This window comes from Rattus norvegicus, chromosome 1 (assembly GCF_021556685.1).
Source record: "Rattus norvegicus strain SHRSP/BbbUtx chromosome 1, alternate assembly SHRSP_T2T, whole genome shotgun sequence".
NCBI classification, from domain to species: domain Eukaryota; kingdom Metazoa; phylum Chordata; class Mammalia; order Rodentia; family Muridae; genus Rattus; species Rattus norvegicus.
The window spans coordinates 105,801,352-105,822,569 of record NC_141534.1 but is presented as its reverse complement, the minus strand read 5'-3'; the positions used below and the strand labels follow the sequence as shown (position 1 = coordinate 105,822,569).

The window sequence follows — 21,218 nt, the reverse complement described above, 5'->3', positions numbered from 1 at the left end:
ATTGGCGATGGAGCGAACTGGGGAACATTGGAAACCTGAGGAACAAACTCTATTGCCCCGCGGCCTGTCTGTGGGAAGGTGCCGGAGGCTGCCCCGGTAGGAAGTTTCCCGACTGGCAAGGGAGCAGAGGGAGTCCCTGACTGTCAGTCTTGGTCCTGCATTCTTTTGCCCAGTGGCGTCCACAATAGCAATGGGGACATAGGGTTGTAGGGCTAGGGCGTGTGGATGGAGCAACGTCCATCTCTCTCTGTCCCATCAAATTAGTTTTTTCTCTTTGATTCATCTTGGGATAAGGGCATTCTTGAATGAAATGGCCCACCTGTTTACAATTAAAGCAGGTCTTGAGGGTGTTTGACACCACAGCCCGCTGTAGGGCAGCGCCAATTTCTAGTCCGATAGCATGACTAGTCCCCGTGCCAGCACATAGGTGAACATATTCAGCAAAGGGCTTAGAACGGTGGTGTTTTAAAACATCTTGGCAGGCTGGGTTGGCGTTCTCATAAGCAAGTTGTTTTATAAAGGGATTCTCAGGCTCTTGTATGCCAAACAGCCGTTCAGCCATTTCAGCCAGTCGGCTGATGAAGGCACTGTATGGCTCACCAGGTACCTGAAGGACCTTAGTCAAAATGGCAGAAGCGCCGTTCTTTGGAGGAAGTTTTTTCCAGGTAGCCAAACAGGCCTGACGGACCTGGGCTAACAGGCCTGAGGGGAACAACATTTGCGTCTCAAGGGTATGATATGGTGGTTCCCCTAAAAGTTTCGTTGCAGTCCAAGAATGGGAGCTGATGTGAGAGCGATTTTTGGTTTCGATTTCTTTGCTGCTTCGGCCATTTCAGATTTCCATAAAACAAAGTCTTCTCTGCTCAAGGTGGCTCTGGCTAATTGGGAAAATTTCCGTGGGGTGAGCCACCCTTCTGTACTGGACTCAAGCAAGGCCAAGGTAAAAGGAGTGACTGGTCCATAATTGGAAACAGCAGCCTCAAGTTTTTCTAAGACCTTAAGATCTAGGGTCCTATAAAGATAACCAGACAGGCCCTCTGGGGCCGGATCAGTGGTGGTGGCTTCCTCCACGGGGAAATTTTGGGTCTCAGGTTCTGGTTCTTCCTCAGAACCTTCCCCTGGCTCAGAAAGATTACTAGGTATAGCAGGGCGATTTGGAATGCACTAGCCACTATGTAGTGACAAAGGGAAGGCTAAAACGAGGAGACTAGGCTTTGGTTTCTGTTTTCTGGTGGCCGAGCCATGCGGAGGACCGGCGACTGGGAAGGAAAGATCAGACAATTCAGCCTCCAATTCCTGAAGATCCTGCAATAGTTGGACCTGTTCTTTCCTAGTCTAAACTGTATGTCGTACGGAAGTAACGTCCCTTGTCACTCGCTGCTGTGCCACGGCCATGGGAGGTGGGGCAAAGACTGAATCTAAAGCACCATATGGTGGGGGCGGAACAAAGGGAGTCAGAGGTTCACCACTCTTAAGTCTCAGGGCTGGGAGAGTTCTAGGAGGATTGGAATAATGATCTCTCTCATCGGCAGCTACCTCAGCTACCAAGTCAGCCTCCTCTCCTGGGGACAACAGACCATCACAGGGGGCTGTCAGGGATGGATATAAGGCCTCACAGAGAGGGGACGAGGGATACGAGGGGGGTTAGTTGGCAGTGTGTCAGGTTTATTAGAGCCACAATCTTTACCTCCTTCAAAAGTAGCCTTCCCCATCTCAATAACAACCGAGGTACATGAAGAAGGCTGAGGAGGCTCAGTCGTAGATGAGTGAGACGCCACCTGAGGGCTCTTTCTCTAGTCAGAAATAGATCTTGTAAATCTGGCCACTGTGGGGAGGTCCTAAGAACATCATTAATTAAGTACCAATAACAAAAGGCAGTAACAGGAACACTTTCAGTACCAAAAGTCTCATAATAATCTTTAAAACAATCACCAACTCTTCACCAGTGTTTTTCATCAATTGTACCCTCTAATGGGAACCAAGGGCAAGTATATCCTACAAATTCTATACATTTTCTAAGGTCTTTATGTTTAACCCGAATTCCTCGAGTCTTGAGAGATTCCTTAAGACCAGACACAAAAAGGTCCTGTGTTGAGAGTGCTTGTTACGTCACTCACCACTGAGATCTGTGTCTTCCGGGGAGAAACACACCAAGCAGATGAACCAAGGTCGGGTGGCCTACAGTAGAAAGGGAGGGAGCAAAGACTCTGAGGAAGAAGGAAGACAGGCCTGTCTGTTCAAGGGGGATGACATTCTCCACCAGGAGACTTCCAAACAGCCCCACGATGGGTGCCAGTTGTCTCGTCCTGCAGGACACTCAACAAGGGTGCAGAGGGTACCTGGAAGAGAATGGGGGACAAGAGACACAAAGGAGGATGCCAAGAGCCTGATCAAGGTGACAATTTTATTTTTTCCCAAAGCTGAATTTATACCATAACAGGGGTAACAGAGGGAAGGGGGAAGTGTGAAACATTTGTGCAGGCCAAGGACACAGATCTTGTGGTCAGGAAATCAGCTGACAACAACAGGATGTCAGTAAGGTCACAGGTTTGTCATATCTATTAGTCAGCAGGATGTTGGTTTTTCAGAAAGGTCACAGGTCATCACATTGGGCATCCTGACATCAGATGTATTTCTCAGCAAGGTCACAACTTTATCATATCATTATTCATCCTGACCACCAGATTTGTATTAATCTTCTGAAGCTGGCTGGGTATTTTCCATGAACCCAGTCATACTTAACTCTAACTATACTATTAACATCAATAATGGAGGGTTTTAAGAGCATCGCTCCCAACAACTTTCTTCTGCATGCCCCTCCATGGTCAACAGACCACAGGATATCACCAGGCCTGCTGTTTTCCTTAACCCTCCCCCTTCTCTTCCTTCCCACTGCTTTCTTTCCTCTCTCCTCTCCTTCCCCTCCTTTCCCCTCTCTCCTCCTCTTCCTCAGTCTTTCTTTCTTCATCTCTTGGACGGTAGGAGATTCCCTAGAAGGCAACGGCACTCAACCTTGAGAAAACACTGACTTGAGTCCCTCCTGGGACAATGTTGGATGCCTCAGACTTTCCTGACTGAGGGAGTCTCAGTCCACTGGAGGCCTGGACATCAGTAGCAGTTTGTGCTGAGAGCGTGGCTTTAAGTGTGAATGTGGATTTGGGTATCTGGTGTCCCGGGCTATGTCCTGCAGACACTGGAGATGGACAGCACATCAGTCATGTTACCCCTCTGAGTACAGAGCAGAGGAGACAGGGCCCAATGAGCACCCTGAGCACCAGGCTTGCTGAGCTGCTGTTGATGGAAGCCCTCTGGACGTGTCCTCACACACCGCTGCCCATAGGAGCCTCTGACAGGGGGTGGGAGTGGTAAGGTTTGCCTCTCCACCCCACAGGTCACCTGCGAGTCTGCCTCTGGATCCCTCTCTGCTCCCTGCCATGGTCTTCACCTGTAGGGAGTGGTGCGGCGAAGTAAAGATGGCGCCGTCCGAATGTGAATAACTTACCGCGCATGCGCAGACTTGCCCCCTTGTCAGGGCAGCTGTATGATAATGAGGTGAATCTGGCGCCCTCCTGTGGTGAGCAACAGTACTGCGCATGTGTGGGGTTTTGCACCTGACGTCAGCCTGGCTGGGGTGGTACTATGCTAATAGAAGTTCGTGCCGCGCCAATCTCTGGAGGACAAGTAGCTGGGATGACAGTGGGGTGACTCGTGCCCCACCAATCCCTGAAAGAATATTAGCATACTGTTGTGTATATAAGGCGAGCGGCTTTGCCGCTCGGAGCGGTAACATTTGAAGCTGTAACACTTGGAGCTGTAACACTTTTGGAGCTGTAACACTTAGGGCTGGCTGCTTCCGCCACCGCCTCCCTGTATCAAGAATGAAGGTGTCCTGCAGTAAAGGCTGTTGAGAAGAATCCAACTGTGTTGCGTCTTCCTTGCCGGCCGAGGTGGGCGCGACATTCACCCATGACACACCCTAGCTCCACATCAGTGACTGAAAGTCCCTCTGTTAATTGCAGCTTGTTGTCACCAACACCCACAAAGTGAATGAGCTTCCACACTCTGTTGTTTCCATCCCTTGCCCCAGCTTTGTGATATGGAGTGACCTCCTATCTCTGCACCGGTTTTCCTTAGGCATCCTGTCATTTCCAGGAAAAATGAGGGTGACATTTAGCACCATCCCACCATATACCCAGTTGCATGGGGCTTGGATTTTGCTCAGGGATCCATGGACTTGTCACTGTGTGCCTGTGTCCTGCCTCCCAGGTGACCCCCTTCCTTCATCTCTGCAACACAGATGCCAAGGCCACCACCACCTTCTTCTGCTTGAGCAGTTTGCAGACCTGCCATGCTTCTTAAGTTGGGAGAGGCATAGGGAACCCATCTGAGACCTCCAGAACCAAGTGTCTCTGCTCGTTCTTCCTGCTAAGCACCTGAGTTGGAAGATTCAGGAGGCTTTGTATTCTGCCAGCTGAGTCATAGGCCCTCCGATGCCTATAGGTCATAAAAAGGGAAATTGTAGAACATGAAATAGATGGTTGTCAGATTACTAGGGAAGGCTCGGGACCTCATGTGATCTGTAGGTTGGCCTTGATCCAGCTCATGCGTTTTGACACTTTGGTGAATATGCTAGGCTTCTTAGGATAGGCACAGGGGTTACCACCCCATGATGTAATCCCTTGGAGCATCCTATCACAGAGGAGTGTGGTTCCAGAGTCACCCTGAGAGAAGAAGGCACGGAGGCAGAGTGAGAGAACATCCCACTTTCTGTCTAGGTGCCCCACCTCTCATCCTTAGCCACCAACAGATTACTGATCGAAACTTTGCAGTTTGCCTGCCAGGAAAATGCAGGATAGCATCCCAAAGGGAACACAGCCTGAAGCCCCGGGCAGAGGGGAAGGCAAACAGATGCAGCTCCTGTACTGAAGGCAGTGTCTCCGTGTCAGTGTGGGGAACAGAAGGCAGGGTCCCCAGGTCAGCAGTAGGGGAACAGAGGTGACATTTCCTCCAGTGTCATCTGGCTTCATTCCCCTGAACTTTTTCTAAGACAGACACCTCATATCCAAGGGGCTGGGAAAGGCCAGCTCTGACACTAGAAGGGTAGTTTGGAGGTAATGCAGCAGGAGAGACTGTGGCAAACACCTGCGAGGGAGGGGGTGGGGTGAGATCAGATGAGGATAAAGATCTGGTTGGAGTCCTCATCCAGCTCAAGCCCTAGACAAGCCCTCCCCCTTCAGCCTTCCTGCAGCCTCATCTCATGACCACCAGAGGGCGCCTGAGAGCAGAGTCAGCTTGTCCCAGCTCAGTCCAGCACCACCCAGAGCCAGCTTCCAGCACACCAGAGAGTAAAGTGTCTCATGTGGCCCAGCTGAGGCCCTGCTGAAAGCAACCCCTCGTGTGCTCTGAGCCCCGTTCACACTCTGTCTGCTGACATTAATTTAGTCACAAGTTCCTTGGTTACCCCCAAGCCCTCTAGCTCCTCCCCTGGGGACCTGGTACCTGCCTCCCCCTCTGCTCCCTCCCTAGTTCCAAGTACCCTGCACCCTTGTGTCAGGTGCTGCCTCTTCTAACCTTGCACACAAAATCCCCTCCTACCACAGTGACCCTCCCAGCATCTCAGGCCTCTTGTCTGCCCCGTGACCCCACCACCTTATGACATTCTACCCCATCCGCCTGAGTTGTTCTTGGTGCTTATGGCTGCCCCCTTTTCTGGATCTGTGTTCTCCACATCCAAACCCCCCTCCTGGCATGAGCATGGGGATCAGGAGGCCCCTCAGGACAGGAGAGTCTTGAGGGGAACGGCTTGAGCTGTGCAGGCGACTCAGGAGATACAGCTTTCCTAAGAGCTATCCTGGGGCAGGCTCTTTGATGATGCAGTTGCCTTCCGTGCTCCTGAGGCTAATCTAACAACTCATGAGCTCGCCACGATGGATGACCTGGTGTGTTGTCTTCTCTGTCTGTGGAGTAGAAATGCTGGCCCAGGAAGAACAATGCAGCATTCCCCACACCCCACAACTGTGCTCTGGGTGGGTGGGGCTGCACTAGGCTCACTGTTGGCTGCCCAGGGTCTAGGATGGTCATAGGCACCATGGAGATCCATAAGAAAAGGTGTTCACAGACTGAGAAGCCTGGATGTGGAAGAGTCATAGACATAGGGTCACTTGGGAAGGAGAAGGGACAGGACTGGAGCAGAGGAGGGTGTGAGACACTGCAGGGCATGGTGCTGATGGGCTAAGGTGCCTAAGCATCTGAGGAGCTGCTGGCTGGGCCTCAGGCAAGAATCAGTTTCTTTCACTCTGGTTGTCTTCTTGTCTTGTCTCAGTGACCTGGGGTGTGGGGCTGCTCACTATGCAGGTATCTTTGCTGCCTTCCTGGTGTCCAGCACACAGCATGAGTTCTGTCACCCTCTGTGAATAAGCGTCCTTAGAGACATCAGTGGACATGAGGGTGAGGTCCACACACTGCAGCATCTTTGTACTTAGAGGTGTGGGCCGAGAGAACACAACCATGACAGCAACACAGGAGCTTAGTTGCCTGGCCTGTTCCTCCAGAACCGTACTTCCTGGTCCAGGTTACAGGATCTAACCCAGGCATACACTTATCTGGCCTGGTGCTGCCCCAGTCGGATGCCAGGCAGCGGCTCCCCAGCTTAGGATCTTCAGTGGGCAGACCCTTCACTCAGCTGAAGCAGCATCAGGTCGTGGCTGTTGTCAGCATCTGGACTGAGAAACATGGGCATTCGGAGGCTCATGTTGTAGAGTGGGTGTGGGTTGGAATGTCAGACAGGGACGTACTGGCCAGTGTCTTCATCAGCATTCAGGCTGTGTTGTCCCAGCCTTACCTTGCTTTTGCTAGGGAGGAAGCTGTGATGAGGGATAAGGAGTGGGCATGGGATCTGGACAGAAGGGAGAATGAGAGGAGAAATGGATGGGGAAAGAGAGTGTGGACAGCAGAGAGAGCAGGAAAGTACAGGAAGGAGAGGGAGTGAAGCCAGACAGAGAATGGAAAAGGCAGGGACAGCAGGGTGTGAGAAGGCTCAGTGGGTAACAAGCTTACTGCACTAGTGTGAGCACCTGACTTTGACCTTGGGAACTCAGATGCCAATCAGGCTGAAGGGCACATGCCTGAAATTCCTGGGCTGAGGACACAGGGACATGGTGATCTCTAGTGTTGCCTGGGACCCCGCTATGCTGAATATTTGAGCTCCTGTCTCAAAAAATATGGGCAGAAGATGGCTAGACAGATGGTGGCTCAGTGGTTAAGAGCACTGACTGCTTTTTCAGAGGACCTGGGTTCAATTCCCAGCACAAACCTGCTGGCTCACAAGTGTCTGTAACTCTAGTTCATAGTGCACAGACACACATAGAAGCAAAACACTCATATACAGGATTTTTTATTAAGGTGATTAAAGAATAAAGATACAGTCAGTGAAGCATCTCAGTTGGTAGGGGAATTTGCAGTCAAGCATCATGACCCGAGTTCAATTCCACGTCTTCCATGGTGGAGGGAGGGAACTTACTCTTGCAGGCTGTCTTGTGACCTACTAGCTCACGCACTGTCATACGTGCTCCAACAAACACACACACACACACTCACACATACAAAACAAATAAACTTGATCGTTAAAGTTACAAAACACAAGCTCGAGAGTGAGAGAGAGAGGAAGACAGCTGACATCTGCTCCTGACCTCCATACACACATGCCTGTGCACACACTCTCCAACGGTACGCACACATACACCACTCACATATGATTAAAACAAGAGAGCTACCAATTTAATGGAGGGAAGGGGCAGCATGGAGTGGCATGGGGAAGGCCGTGGGGAGCAGCAAGTACATGGGAGAGAAGAGACTGGGGATGGACGAAAGGCTGTGTCAAATAGAGGAAGTGGGCAGTGAGGCAGGAAGTAAAGAGAGAAGGGGAAATGGAACAGGGAAAGGGCAGGCCTGAGAGCCACTCAGGTGCACGGGGCTAGCCTGAGCTAGCCTGGCTCCCAAGACACGGTCACAGCTGAAGCTTTGAGCCCACTTCCTCCCAGTACCCTGCCCTCTCTCTGTACCCATCCAGCTGCCCTGTCCCAGCCCAGCCCATCCTCTCATTGTGTGCCCCCCAGAGTGGACATGATCCTACAATGCCAGGTTGATCTGGAGAGGCTGAGGACTTCCCTCACACGTGCATATGGACCCCCTTCCTGCTTACTAGGGTCCAGAGAACCCAGTTCTTCAGTGTGTTCAGTAGAGATGGGGGATGGAGAGAGAGACCCAGACCCAGAGAGAGTTGGACAGAGATCTGGACGGGGGGACCAAGAGTGACAGATGGTCATAGAGGCACCCAAAGGAGGACAGAGATAGGACAGATGCATAGGCATGGAGTCAGGGAAAGAGGAGAGACAAAAATACAGTTTCACAAAGTCACACAAAGAGCAGGATCGCAAAGACAGTGAGACAGGAACATGGGGAGACACGAGGAGAGACTCAGGTGCTCATGGCCCACTCACCACTCTGCCCTTCTGACCCAGTGCCAACCTTCATCCCTTAGACCTATACCTCCCATGAGGTCTTCCAAGGAAGAGGGTGTCATGTTTTTCCTTGAAGAAGAGGAGCTTCCTCACCCCAATTGTCCTCCTACTAATGTGATTGGGAGGTGGATCCCAGGGACCCTAGCTTGTCAGGCAAGTGCTCTGGCCACTGCTACCCTTAAGCCCATCCTACCTGGGATGCACTGGGCAATTGTGAGTCCCCACCTGGGTAGGACCAGGATGCCCCCCGTCCCTGACAGCCTTGTCACGGTGATACACAGGCACCTGCTAGGTTTGGGAATGTCTCTCACACTCCTAGCCTCCAATGATCCTGGACTGGACGAGGGGAAATGTTCCTCAATTCCAGATTGTAGAGGGCAGAGCTATTGCTGGTCTTGACTAGATCTCTTAGTCATATGATAGAACAGGGTGTGTCATGGGAATCTATGTTCCCAGCAAAAGAAGTGGGAGACAGAAGTCACAGTGGAGGGCCAAGGGTGATAGTTGAGTGTGTGTGAGAATGACAAGAATGTTCTGGTTAAGCTAAGGGGTGCTGGAAGGCAGAGTGATGTTTTTTAGTGAAGAATTCTGAATCCAGCCACGACAGACAGAGATGACCCAGGATCTGTGCCTGAGGTAAATTGGCTGGAGGCAGGGTGTGGACTAAAAGAGATGTTCTAGGACGTCAATGTAGAGAAAAGGAGCAGGAACATCTATGCAGCATGGTAGGGCTGAGAAAGGGTGTCAGGGTGGCACCACAAGAAATAAAAACACCCTTTCCTCATCCTAGGAACACCATGGGGTGGAGAATGATACTGTGAGAGGGAAGACTTATGGGAAATAAGGGAGGAGTCTGGTCCCCTTTTCTTCCTGTGGAACTCTCAACTTCTTACCATATTCCCCTAGAGACAGCATGAGGCACAGAACCAGGAACCACATGGCAGCAGGGTGTTAGCTTTGAGCTGAGGTCTCTTGGTCTCTCTACAAGGCCTTAGAAAGCCTTCACCCCTTCACAATCCTGCCCCGCCTGCCGGCACACAGGAGATATATGATTCAAGCCTCTTAGTCTGTGAGCTGTACACTTGCACTAAGCACAGTGGCTGAGCATGAGAACCCATATCTTCTAGTTCTGCGGACACTGGATGGATTCCTGGGGACTGGGATCTAATTTGGGAAGGGCCCATGGGCAGGGCAGCTTGATCAAAGAAGCTGAAAGTTCAGGAAAGGGTGACAAGAACAGGGGTATGACTGGCACTCAATCAAAGTTTCCTTATCTAGACCCCAATAAAAACCTCACTTCCAAGTCTCAGTGGTCAATACAATCTATGCCAATGGTCCCTTTGCCGCTCTGAGGTCAAGACCATCTCTCTAACAACTCTGAATATTTACGTGTTTTTTTTTAGTCTCTCTCTCTCTCTCTCTCTCTCTCTCTCTCTCTCTCTCTCTCTGTGTGTGTGTGTGTGTGTGTGTGTGTGTGAATGTATCTGCTGGTACAGGCATCTGTGTCAGGCATGGAGGGCAGGGGAGGACAGGATGTCCCCCACTGTCAGTGTCCCCCTTACTCTTTTGAGACAAGGTCTCTCTGAATCAGGAGCTCAGATGGTGGTCAGCAAGCCTAAGCAACCATGCTGTCCTCACACCACTCATCAATGGTGGTTTCAGGTGTGTGTGTGTGACAGGTGGAGTTCTTAGGATTGGGACTCAGATCTTTCTGCTTGCGTCCCCAGCACTTTCCTCACAGCCCGAGTCCAGGCTCTAATGAAGCTGAAACGGTCTCAGCACTCAGAACCTCTGACTCCACCCTCACACATGCAGATGTGCACTCCCTTGTCACAGGGCTGCTCCTCATGGCTCACAGATGCTCCTGTCCAGCACCCTCCCATCAGGAGAAGGACCCTCCATGACTGAGCCTGTAGCATGTGAGAGTGCAGCTCCTGTGGAGGATGTGGGGTTCACTGAGTTCCCTAAGCACCCTCCGTTCCCATGCATTCTCCACAGATGGCCATATTCTCTCAGGCCAAGAGAGAATACCAAATATAGGAAACCCCGTGTCTTCTCAAAGACCTGGAGCTCATATGTGGTTGGATTGAAAATTGCATTGATGTCTCACAGGAGAATCAGAGCGAAAGCCTGGCCACTGACCGGGTGAGCTCTCCCCAACTGTGCCCTAGTCCTCCATTCTCTCTGATCTCCATCCTCTGTGCTCAGTATTTGAACTGCTCAGAGGAACGCCAAACCAGCATATCCTGATGCTCAAATGGACCCCACATTTGTCACCTGAGTCCCTCTCAGTTAGGACTGCAGAGGAGTCCCTGCCCCCAACTCCACTCTGACACATAAGTTCCTGTGTGCCAAGCGCCCTGACTAGTCCTTATTCTAGACATGGCTGAGGTCCTTGGTTATCAGCACAGTTCAACATCTCTCAGTGACCTGAAAGGCCAGTGGAAGGAGACGATGCCTCTAAAGGCAGGCCTTTCCTGATACTACCCAGTAGCCATCACTGAAAGCCTGGCCTACCTCATCCTCCTTTCAACCAGCTTCCCTTGCCTCACAGGATGCTCGTCTGACCCAGGTTCCAGGGAGCATCACACAAGCTGTCCCTAGAAATGGACATGAGTGAGCACACAGTGTGACCCTGGCCTGGGAACTGGGTGAAGGTCATGGCATGGCAGATCATGGCAGTAGACTTCAGATCCTGGTTTCTGGGTGAGGTGAGATAACCCCGCAAACCCCTAGGGCTTCTCAAAAGGCTCACTGTGCTATCTCTGGAGCACCCTGCAGAGGCATGGGAAGAAGAAGAGACCATGGCAGGGGCAGAACATCTTTCTCCATCTCTTTGGAAACCTGGAGGTCCCATGCTCTTCCCTGACAACCTGGACCAATTGTCCCTGCCTCTAAGGGACATGTTGCTCCCAGACACACACAACTGGAACTCAGCCTCTTGGCTTCCAGATTTTCCTCCAAGGATATGGGACTCCTGGACACCATGTGACATTCCCATCTCAGTATTGATGAGATGGTGTCTCTCCAGTCTGCCCCTCAGGAGCCTCAGGGGCCAGACCTAAGCCCTCCTCACCCAAGCCCAACCTCACCCTCTTCCTCTTCCAGAACCCAGCCATCCCGCCCTTCCACTCCCACCCAGGGTCTCCACTCAGCCAATCCCCACAGACTCTAACCCTGCCTTTCTTCTCTACTGACAGCAGGCTGCTGAAGACAGTGAGGACCTGGACCTGCAGCGTTGGCTGCCAAGGAGATGAGGAATGTAGCTGACAGTATTTCCTGACACACTGCTGAGGTGCCCTGCAGCTGGGAGAGGCCAGAGCAACACTGTGAGGAGACACGAGTCTGCTGTGTCTCTTCCAGCCAGGCCCTCTCTCCTGTCCCTTCCCAGGCTGCCCTTCATGGATGTTTGCCCAGCAGGCAGCCTGGGGAGATGGCATCTCTGGAGATCTGCTTTGCTTGCTGTCCTAGCAGTGAATGTACTGTCCCTCTTTGCAACCAACTTCTTTACTGCTTAGGACAGTAAATAAAAAGTCTGTGGTTGTGGACCTGTTTCAGCCTAGGCTAATAAAAATAACATGGCCACAGAAACAAAGACTGTTCTTCCACAGGACCCCTATGTGTACTTAGGAGTATTGTTTTTATTTTAGGGTTTGGACTGGGAGAGTTCATTCAGCATGGGTTGTTACAGAGAAGAAGAAATACTTAGCCTTTGATACCTAGCTGCTGTTGCAGGTTTCAGACTGACCCCCTGTCATTGAGCATCTAGACTATTTCAACTGTCATGGCAACTATCACATTTGACCTGGGTGTATGCATGTGTGCATTATAAGCTCCAACATAGGCAGGCTAGTCCGAATCCAGGCTAACTGAGGAGGTGATCATTTATCCACCAAGTTCTCCTTGTGTCCTAGGCCTCTGTGCCCATGTTGTTCTGGAAACTACACTGTTCTTTGCTCTAAAGGATGAGACAGGAAGCATGCATTCGTGCACTCGTGAGTTCATTCATGTACTCATCCAGTCATGCATGCATCATCAGTCAGCTGGAGTTTGAGATAGGTGTACTGTGTCACAGGAGGCCAGTGGGAATGGGAAGAGTTGACCTGGTGTTGGAGATGAGCTGCAGACACTTCCCCAGGGAACTGGTTGTAGATGAGAGGGTGGAATGGAAATGAGGATGAGGATGAAGGTTGGCAGTGAGAGCTTGGAGAGAAGACCCAGGTCCCTAGAACTTTCTCCCTCCCCAGCTGACCTGCTCTGTTCCTTGGTGGAGGACCAAAATTTGGTTCTACAGGCCTGGTCCCTCGTCTTCATCTTCCTCAAAACTTTGTCGGTGTTCAGTGTGGTGGATGGTCCGATGGTCTATGTGTATTGTCCATACACTGGCTTCATCAGCTTCTGGATTGACTACAGGAGGCCAACGTGGGCCAATTCACTGGTCAGTGTATACATAGACTGTGGGTCCTGATAATGGGTGCTAGAGGTGACTATGGGGTGGGCCATGTGCGCTTTCCCAGGAGTCTCTTTTGGGGAGTAGGTAAGAGCTCACAGTAGGGGCACTGTTGGTGGTGGTATGTAACTCTGTGAGTGGTAGTAGGATTACTTTAGACATTCTACATAGTCATTTTGGTAATGTGAGTGGAGGTGACGCTTTTTCTTCTTTTTGGGGGTGGGATCGGTGTTTGCTGAAGTTAGAACCCAGAGCCTTACACTCCACAGTGGCTCTACCACTGAGCCATGTCCTCAGAACAACCTCATTGGAGGATTCTAGGCAGGTGCTCTACCTCTGAAGTAAGCCCCAGACCCTCACTGGCTGATTCTAGACAGGTGCTGAGCTATATTCCCATTCTCTGCCTTTTTTGGGACAGGGTCTCATGTAGCCCAGGCTGGCCTCCAGGCCAATGAGTAGCTGTGGCTAACCTTGAATTTCTGATCCTCCTTCCAAGGGCGGGGATCCCCTGAGTGTGCTACCACCTCAGTTCAGCACAGTGCTGAGGCTGGAGTGTAGGACTTCACACATGCTAGGCAAGCATTCCACCAATGAAGCCACAGCCCCAGGACTCCTGGACTGCTTATACTTTGTATTCTGAGACAGATAAGGTCTAGGTGTCTCTAAACTACTCAGGCTGGCCTTGAGATGGCTCTCCATCCCCGCTGCTGGAGTAATTAGGTTGGATTCCTTATGGTGTGAGAAGAAGGACAGACAACTCCCCTCCCATACACAAGCGTGCGCACACACACACACAGAGAAACAGAGACAGAAAGAGAGACAGAGACAGAGACAGAGAGACAGAGAGCAACAATGAGGAGGGGGTAACTGTAGCCATCTCTCTGAGTCTCCTCCACACTGTACATTCACATGAGCAAGCGCTTCATATTTCTGGCCCTGGCACTATGCCTCATTCTCCTGTCCACCATGTTCCTTTCCTCCTGACCAGTCTGCCCCTGACTGAACAAGATAGACTTCATGTTCAGTTTCCTCAGCATTGGCATCGGTAAGAGTTGGCAAGGAGAGGGGTGACTGGGATTCCCCACCCAAGCCCAGAGATGCCTCCTACCCAGAGGTGTGGCTAGATTTGCATTTCTGCTGCTCTTAGAAAGTCTCTGTGACTTTCTAAGGCTTTCTTTGTCGCTCACACTGGCTGTGGTCTCATTCTATTCTATGCTGGCTGTGAATATACCATTGTCTTGCCTCAGCATCGTAAGTAGCTGGGATTAAAAGCCTATGCCCACTAGTTGTCACTGATGGTTTTTTCTCCCATTTTCTTTTCCCCTCTTAGTATGTATCCATTTGTACTGCGTGTGTGTGTGTTTGTGTGTGTGTATTTGTGTGTGTGTGTTTGTGTGTGTCCACTTATAGCGTGTCAGGGTGGTTGTCTCCATTTATCTCCATTTGGGGTGTGGGGTGGTGTTCCCTGTCTAGCTTTCTGTGCTTCTCCAGCCCCACCCCAGTGTAGAGCTGCTGATTCTCCTCAACCTGAATTTCTTTGTCTTCAACTGCAACAGGCTGTGCCCAATGCCACAGGTATCCTACCAGCTGGCCTTCTCCCTGTGCTGGTGCACCAAAGACTTGATACTGTGGACTTGTGATGGCTGGGTCTCACAGGGAAGGGCGAGGCCAGGGTAGGGCAGAGCAGGAGCCCAGGAAAGGGGGTCAAGCCTCCAGGACCGAGTTGGGGCTTGGGGTGGGGCTCTGAGTCGAGTGCCCACGGGGTCCCTTCCCACAAGGACTTTATCCTTCCTCAACCAAGTGCGGATGTGGAGCTACAGTACGCCTTTCATGGAGCGGAGGCTCAGCTACTTCCGTTGGGCCTCTCGACACCACTCCTTACACTTGCAGCAGCTGTCCATTTCGGCCAGAAGCTTGGCGCCCGCCCAGAAGCTGTCTACTGCAAGCAGCTTTGTGAAATACCTCGAGCCTCCCCAACAGAGGGACGACGCAACTTCTCAGGACACTGATGAGTCCCCGCAGCCTGATGCCTCTACCTCGGTCCCTGTGGCTCAGTTTCCATCAGACCTCCCTTGAGGTCCCATACTTCCTCTGAGAGCAGGTAGCACCCTGGGGACACAGGTGGCAAGCCCCATTCCCAGCTCTAGGACCCACTCCTTACTGCCTGAGTCTTGGCAGGGACCCTCCTCTGAAAGTCCTCCAATACTCTCATCTGCGGCTATGTCCCTCTGCGCACACACTGGTTTGTGGTCTAAGGCAAAGGGAGCAATGTGGCCCTTTTCCCAAGCCGGGCGATGCTCTGCCCCACAGGGCATGCCCCTAAGCCACTCTTCATCCTTTGTTACTACTAGAGACATACCCTCCATGGGTTTCAGGGGGATACTCTGTAGCCTAGCCTTGGGGGCAGAACCTACCCTTCTGTGGACCCTCCCCAGGAAGAAAAGGCTTAATTAATATAACATCCCCGCCACTCTCCTGGCTTCCAAGACTCAATAAAACCAGACCAGCAGGCTAAGTATTCAGTGTCTGACTGCTTGTCATCTCTTCTGCCTCCAGTGTAGGGTCGGGCCTAGATGGAGTTGACCTTTCAGTTGTGTCTAACTTTACTAAACTTTGAGATCTGAACATGTTCCTTGCCAGAAGAGACCCCTGTGCCATCGCTGACTTGGTCTGAGCCTTTTGTCTGCTTTTGTCTCAAGGCCATCCCTTAAGCCAACTGTACATGGACCCCTATCCCTTGTCGACCTGCTTTGGGAGTCCTGACCTTAGCTGGGTGGACTCCCAGCTCCAGACTCCAGAAGGTGAGAGAGAATCAGAACTTGAACATGTGTGCTGCATGGTGGGTTTTATTGAGACCAGGGCACAGTGTGACACTCAGGGGTTTTCCTTCATAACTTTTTTTATCCAGGAGGTGAACTTAATAAGTTTGGCATAGATTGCCGGTGTTTTGGGTTTAGCGCATGGGGTAGCGCCCCCCGATGTGAGGCCCTGGAGCACACCATCACAGATGAGGGGGCCTCCTGAGTCACCCTGAAAGAAGGAGAGGGACAGGAGTAAGGAAGGAGTTGGGAGTTGGGTTCTACTTGACATCTTGGAACTGATTTCAGAAGGAGGAAGGCAGGGGGCGTCTAAGAGGCAGCTCTGGCCCGTAGGGGACAGAACCCTGTTCTTTGGAGGACATCTCTTACAAGGAGTGAGGGGTGGACAGGCCAGTCCCTGAAGCCAAGTCAATGAGGAGGAATAGTACCAGCTGCAGGATCCTCCCCTCCCAGCTCACATCACTTCCATAGGAAGGAAACCAAGCATCTGCTTAGACAGGGTGTGGAAGTGGGAATTGAGAACCTCAGTTCCCTCTCTCAGCCCTTCACCTCACCGCAGGGAGGGGCTGTCTCACCGTGCAAGTGTCTTTGCCCCCATCCATCTCTCCTGCACACAGCGTGACATCTGTCTCAATGTTTTTGTAGGTTTCGATGCACTTCTCATTAGACAGAAGGTGGATGTTCACACACTGGAGATCATGACTTAATTTCACTGTAGATCAGGAGGCAAGAGGGTCATGAGCAGACCCCAGCCACATCGTGTCTGCCTCTCCCTCACACCCAGCTGTGTTTCCTGGCTTAGACTTACTCTCAGAGGGGTTGGTCATGCCCCAGCCTGAGGCAAGGCAGATGCTCCCCACTTTGGGCTCCTCAGTGGGCAGATCGATGACCTTCACACCACCTGTGATGTCAGCAGGCTTGCTGAGGTGGAGCAGCATCAGGTCATTGTTGTGGTCATACGCACGTTGTCGGGTGTGGTTCCTCATGAAGACTGGGATGTAGTCAGGGTGTTGGAAGCTTTGGCTGACAAGCCGGCGCTGAGCAAAGGGTTCATCTTTAACTAGGTTGTTTCGGCCCAGCAAAACACGATAATTCCTGAGGGCAGGGAAGGAGATGGATTGAATGAGAAGAGGCAATCAGGGAGATTGGGCAGAGTACAGGGAAAGGGGGAGGAGTGAGGGAGGAAAGAAGAGAGTCAGACAGAAACACACACACACACACACACACACACACACACACACACACATTTAGAGAAATAGAGACAGAGACAGAGGACAAGGGAAGAGGGGACAGGGAGGAAGGGGAAGGCCTGAGAGCTGCTCAGGTGCAGCTGAAACAGGGCTGAACTTCCCCAGTAGGTAAGGCCTGGCCCACAGCCCAAGTCTGAGCTCCCCTCCCCTAACTCCCCTCCCCCACTGCGAGCATCCTGCTCTCCCTCTGTACTCAGTTACCTCACCCAGCTCCAGCTCTGACCAGCCCTTCCCTATGTCCTGTGAATGGACAGAAGTTCCTAAAGGCCGAGCTTCTCTGACGAGAGTGAGGAATTCTCTCACATCCTACATTCAGGCTCACCCTACATTCAGGGACATGACTTTGTATCCTCAGGGGCCTTTAGGCCTGTTCTCCAGTATTGTCAGTAGTAATAAAAGAGGACACATGAGACCCAGACCCAGACTGAGATGGGCCGAGACCCAAGGAGGAATCACAGAGTGACAGACGGCCACAGAGACATTCAGATGTGAATATAGGCAGGAGACATGAAAAATAAGACAGAAAAGAAAGAGCCAGGACTCGAACACAAGCATGGAGAGAGGAGCAAAGAGACCTAGGAGGTCATGGACAGACCATGGGTCCAGCCCTGTTGGACCTCTTTAGACTTTGAGCCCGTCTCACCCTCCTGTTCTTCAGTACCCCAGCCTGGCCATGTAGTCATTCCTGTCCCCTCCCTTACTCACTTGCTATAGCAGTGGGCAGCTGTGATCACCCAGCTGGGGTCTATCAGGACACCCCCGCAGAAAGTTGTACCAATGACAGCCACTTGCCAGGGTTGGGAATTCGTCTCACAGTTATATCCTCCAACAACCCGAGACTGGCCAGGAGGTGCAGCATCTGTAACAGGTACACGGGGGTGGGGTTATGGTTGGAACAGATAGGGGGTATGGATGTAGTGTTGGGGGACACAGTTAGGCAGGGCTGGGACATGGCCAGAAGATGTGGGGAAGGGACTCAAGTATGGCTGATCTTTGTAGGGAGATCAATGTTGTGGCGACAGAAATAACTCCTGAAGGAGAAATCAGGTTACAGGATGGCAGGCAATGAGAGAGAGAGAGAGAGAGAGAGAGAGAGAGAGAGAGAGAGAGAGAGAGAGAGAGAGAGAGAGATGGGATTACAGTCCATTCTCAGTCCTGTTAGGGTCTATGGTGGAGATGATACCTATGAGGGTGGGGCTCCCTAAGAACAGAGTTTGAGCCTGGACAAGCAGTCGGAGAAGGAGACTCTGGGGGATGTGAGGGAACGGTTCTGCTTCCCACGGAGTGGGCAGGGGCAAATGGTCAGGGTGTTGGTGAGGTTCAGGGTTCTCTTGGAGGCAGCCTGAAGACAGCACAGGGGTGGAAAAGGAGGTAAACAAGTCATACCACTGTTAGGGAGAGAGGAGGACACAGTTGGTGTGGGGTGTTAGGGTTAGGTGTTCAGTCTTGGGATGTCCTGCACAGAATGGGAACTAGAGCTGTGCAGTGGGGTTCCAGCGAGACAGGACAGGAGTTGGTGGGGCTGGAAAGAACAAGGGGCCTGTGGCTGAGGGTGGGCTGCAGAGAAGGGAAGAGCAGGTCAAAGCACAGAGTTAGGAAACAGGGAATCTTGGGAATTATATATCTGTAATCCCAGCACACAGAAGGCAGAGGCAGGAGAGTGGCCACGGACCAGAGAAAAGCCTGAGTTACACCATGAGACACTAGCTCAGTGCTTATTCCCAAGAGCTGGGCAGATGGATTGGTTGCTACAGTATTGGCTGTGCAAGCATTAGGACCCGAGCTGAACTCCCCAGAACCCAGGTAAGAGGTCAGGTGTGGCAGTGTGCACCTGTAACACCAGAGGTGGAAGCAGTAGGAGTCCCCTGAGGCCTTCCAGACAGTCAATTTAGTCTAAATGGAAAATCCGCATTCAGTGAGACCCTATCCAAGTGATCATTGAAGATACTTGATGTCTATGTCTGGTTTCTGAGAACTGACTCCTCCTCCCAAAACAAGACAACCAAAAAGCCATTGAGAAGGGACATAGACTGATTCCCCACACCAGGAAGGGTCGGGGGACTTATCTGATGTCAGAAGCCAATTTGCGAAGTGAAACTGTCAATAGAAACTGAGCACCTTGAGAAGATGGGAGACCAGGATGTGGAGAGCGCAGCTGAAGGCTGACAGCTGCTGGACAGCCAAGGGCTCTAGTGTGGGATTTGGGGAAGCTCCTGACTCAGGGGTTGGAATCTTAGGCTCTAGGTAAAACAGCAAAATAGAGAGACAAGCAAGGTCCTAAGGTTCATCGGGGTTTGGAAAGATTCCTTGGAGAGACAGGAGAAGCCCAGAGATGATGAGGTGGCTAAGGAAGGAGAAAGTTCTGGAAAATGGGAGGGAACAGGTGCCTGGCATGGGAGAAAGGACTGTGAGGGACTTGGCAGGGTGCAGGGGAAGAGAAGGAGGAGCAGGTGGTGCTTTAGAATGTAGGTGGGGCGAGGGGAGAGGGGAGAGGAGAAAGGGATGTCCAGGGCCAAAAGCAGCATAACAGTCAGGGCTGTGACCCCACCAGCTTCCCACCCTGTCTCACCAATCTGTCCCAGGGACAGGGCGAGGAACAGGATCAGGAACCACATGATATCGTGTGTCCAGTAGCAGCAGGTGGTGATCTTGGAGCTGAGGAGCCTCCTTGGGGAGCCTTTAAAACTCCTAGTTCTCCCTCAGCCCCGCCCCTGCCCTGTTGGCACCCAGATGCTGGCCAAGGCCCTGCCCTTGCTGACTGAGGTGGATTCCCTGCTTTCACCCTCATGGCTGGGGGAGGGGAGGGCCCTGTTGCACCAGCTTTCCAGTAGATCCTAGGTCACCCTGAATATCTTCACTTGGCTGATATTTGGTGGGGCAGGGCCTGCTGCTCCTGGACCTGTACATGTCCTGTGGACCAAGCGAGATGGCAGGGCCAGGGGTGAGAGTGAAGGGGTATGATAGGTATGTGTTGGAGCAAGTGACCCCCAAAACACAGCTCTAAGGAAGATCTTGTACCTCAAGACCAAGAAGATCCTCAGAAGTCAGCCATTAGAACAAATTCTTTGCAATTTGACAGTCAAGAAATCTGCAAGCTCCCCACAGATACAAGTTTTCTTTTTTTGAGAATGCCAAAAATCTTGCCTTCTTTGACTTGGACTACGGATCACTGATTTTATTGTTCCTATTAGAAGTTTGGGAGCTGGGTAATGGTGAACATCTTTAATCCTAGAACTTTGAAGCCAGAGGCAGGCGGATCTCTGTGATTTTACACTCTAATAATCTGTGATGTAGACCAACCTGGTCTACATAGTGAATTCCAGGACAGCCAGGATTATATATAAAGTTGTCTCAAAACAAACCAATAAAATAAAATAAGATAAATAGAAGTTATGGTGCACATTACCACGGCCTGACCACTCTTTGGTTCTAGAATATGAGAATTCAGGTTATTCCTGGGTAGTGTCACAGGCCCTGAACTGTGTTGGAGTCACAATGACTTCTTCTTGTTTCCTATGTAAGGGGACTCAAGGTCCCATCCTTCAAAAGCCCAAAGATCTGAACTAATCACCTTCCCTGGGCAAGATTTTGCCCACAGGGCCTGCATGGTGGTCACACCTGTTACCTCAGCACTTGGGAAGTGGAGGCAGGAGGATCAGAAGTTCAAGGTCAGCTCAGCTACAGAACAAGTTCTAGGTCAGGCTACATGAGACCTTGTCTTCTTAAGGAAGTGTGTGTGGGGATGGGTGGGATTGGGATGCAGGCCAAGTGGTGGACTCATTGCCTAGAATGCAGGAAGCCTTGGGTTTGAGCCACAGTGCTGTGTATAATCAGGTGAGGTGGTGCATGCTTGTAGAACTAACATGTGTGATGTGGAGGCAGGAGGATCAGAAGTTCAAGGTCATCCTTGACTGACAGGAGGGAATAAATATATAAGTAAATATTTAGAGGCTGTCAAGGTGGCTCAGTGGGTAAGGTGTCTGCTACCAAGCCTGACGTCCTTTATATTCAATCCTGAGTGGTTGAAGGAAGCCAACTCTTGAAACATGTCCTGTGACAGCCACTCTCACCCACACAATAAAGACCTGCAATAAAAATATTATCTGAAATCTGTTGATTTCAATGATCAAAATCAAGGGTTTCAACATTCAGTGATCCTAAGAATCACAGGTTGGGCGTT

At 51.4% G+C, this 21,218-nt stretch overlaps 1 protein-coding gene, 1 long non-coding RNA gene and 1 pseudogene across 2 annotated transcripts in view; 1 reads left to right on the top strand and 2 right to left on the bottom strand.

Moving 5' to 3' along the window:
- Positions 1-4,559: 4,559 nt before the first annotated feature.
- On the bottom strand, positions 4,560-11,638 carry Klk5l-ps2 (kallikrein related-peptidase 5 like, pseudogene 2; annotated as a pseudogene).
- A 4,159-nt stretch (positions 11,639-15,797) lies between these two features.
- On the bottom strand, positions 15,798-19,695 carry Klk1c9 (kallikrein 1-related peptidase C9). Its single transcript, NM_175759.3, has 5 exons — positions 19,608-19,695; positions 17,744-17,897; positions 16,597-16,883; positions 16,364-16,500; positions 15,798-15,999 (listed from the first exon to the last, which is right to left on the bottom strand). Exons 1-5 carry the CDS (start codon positions 19,651-19,653, stop codon positions 15,844-15,846), a joined length of 780 nt encoding a protein of 259 aa, NP_786935.1. The 5' UTR covers positions 19,654-19,695; the 3' UTR covers positions 15,798-15,843.
- Positions 18,264-21,218, top strand: part of LOC147996793 (uncharacterized) — a 43,499-nt gene continuing 40,544 nt past the window's right edge. Inside the window, exon 1 of the long non-coding RNA XR_015651120.1 lies at positions 18,264-18,841. This is a non-coding gene — a long non-coding RNA (uncharacterized LOC147996793). The remainder of the gene's footprint in view (positions 18,842-21,218) is intronic.

Coding starts and splice junctions, on each gene's coding strand:
- Klk1c9 (NM_175759.3), bottom strand. CDS start 19,653: ATGTGGTTCCTGATCCTGTTCCTCGCCCTGTCCCTGGGACAGATTG. Junction 17,898..19,607: donor CCTGTCCCTGGGACAGATTG/GTGAGACAGGGT, acceptor TACCTGTTACAG/ATGCTGCACCTCCTGGCCAG. Junction 16,884..17,743: donor GCTGCCCACTGCTATAGCAA/GTGAGTAAGGGA, acceptor CCCTGCCCTCAG/GAATTATCGTGTTTTGCTGG.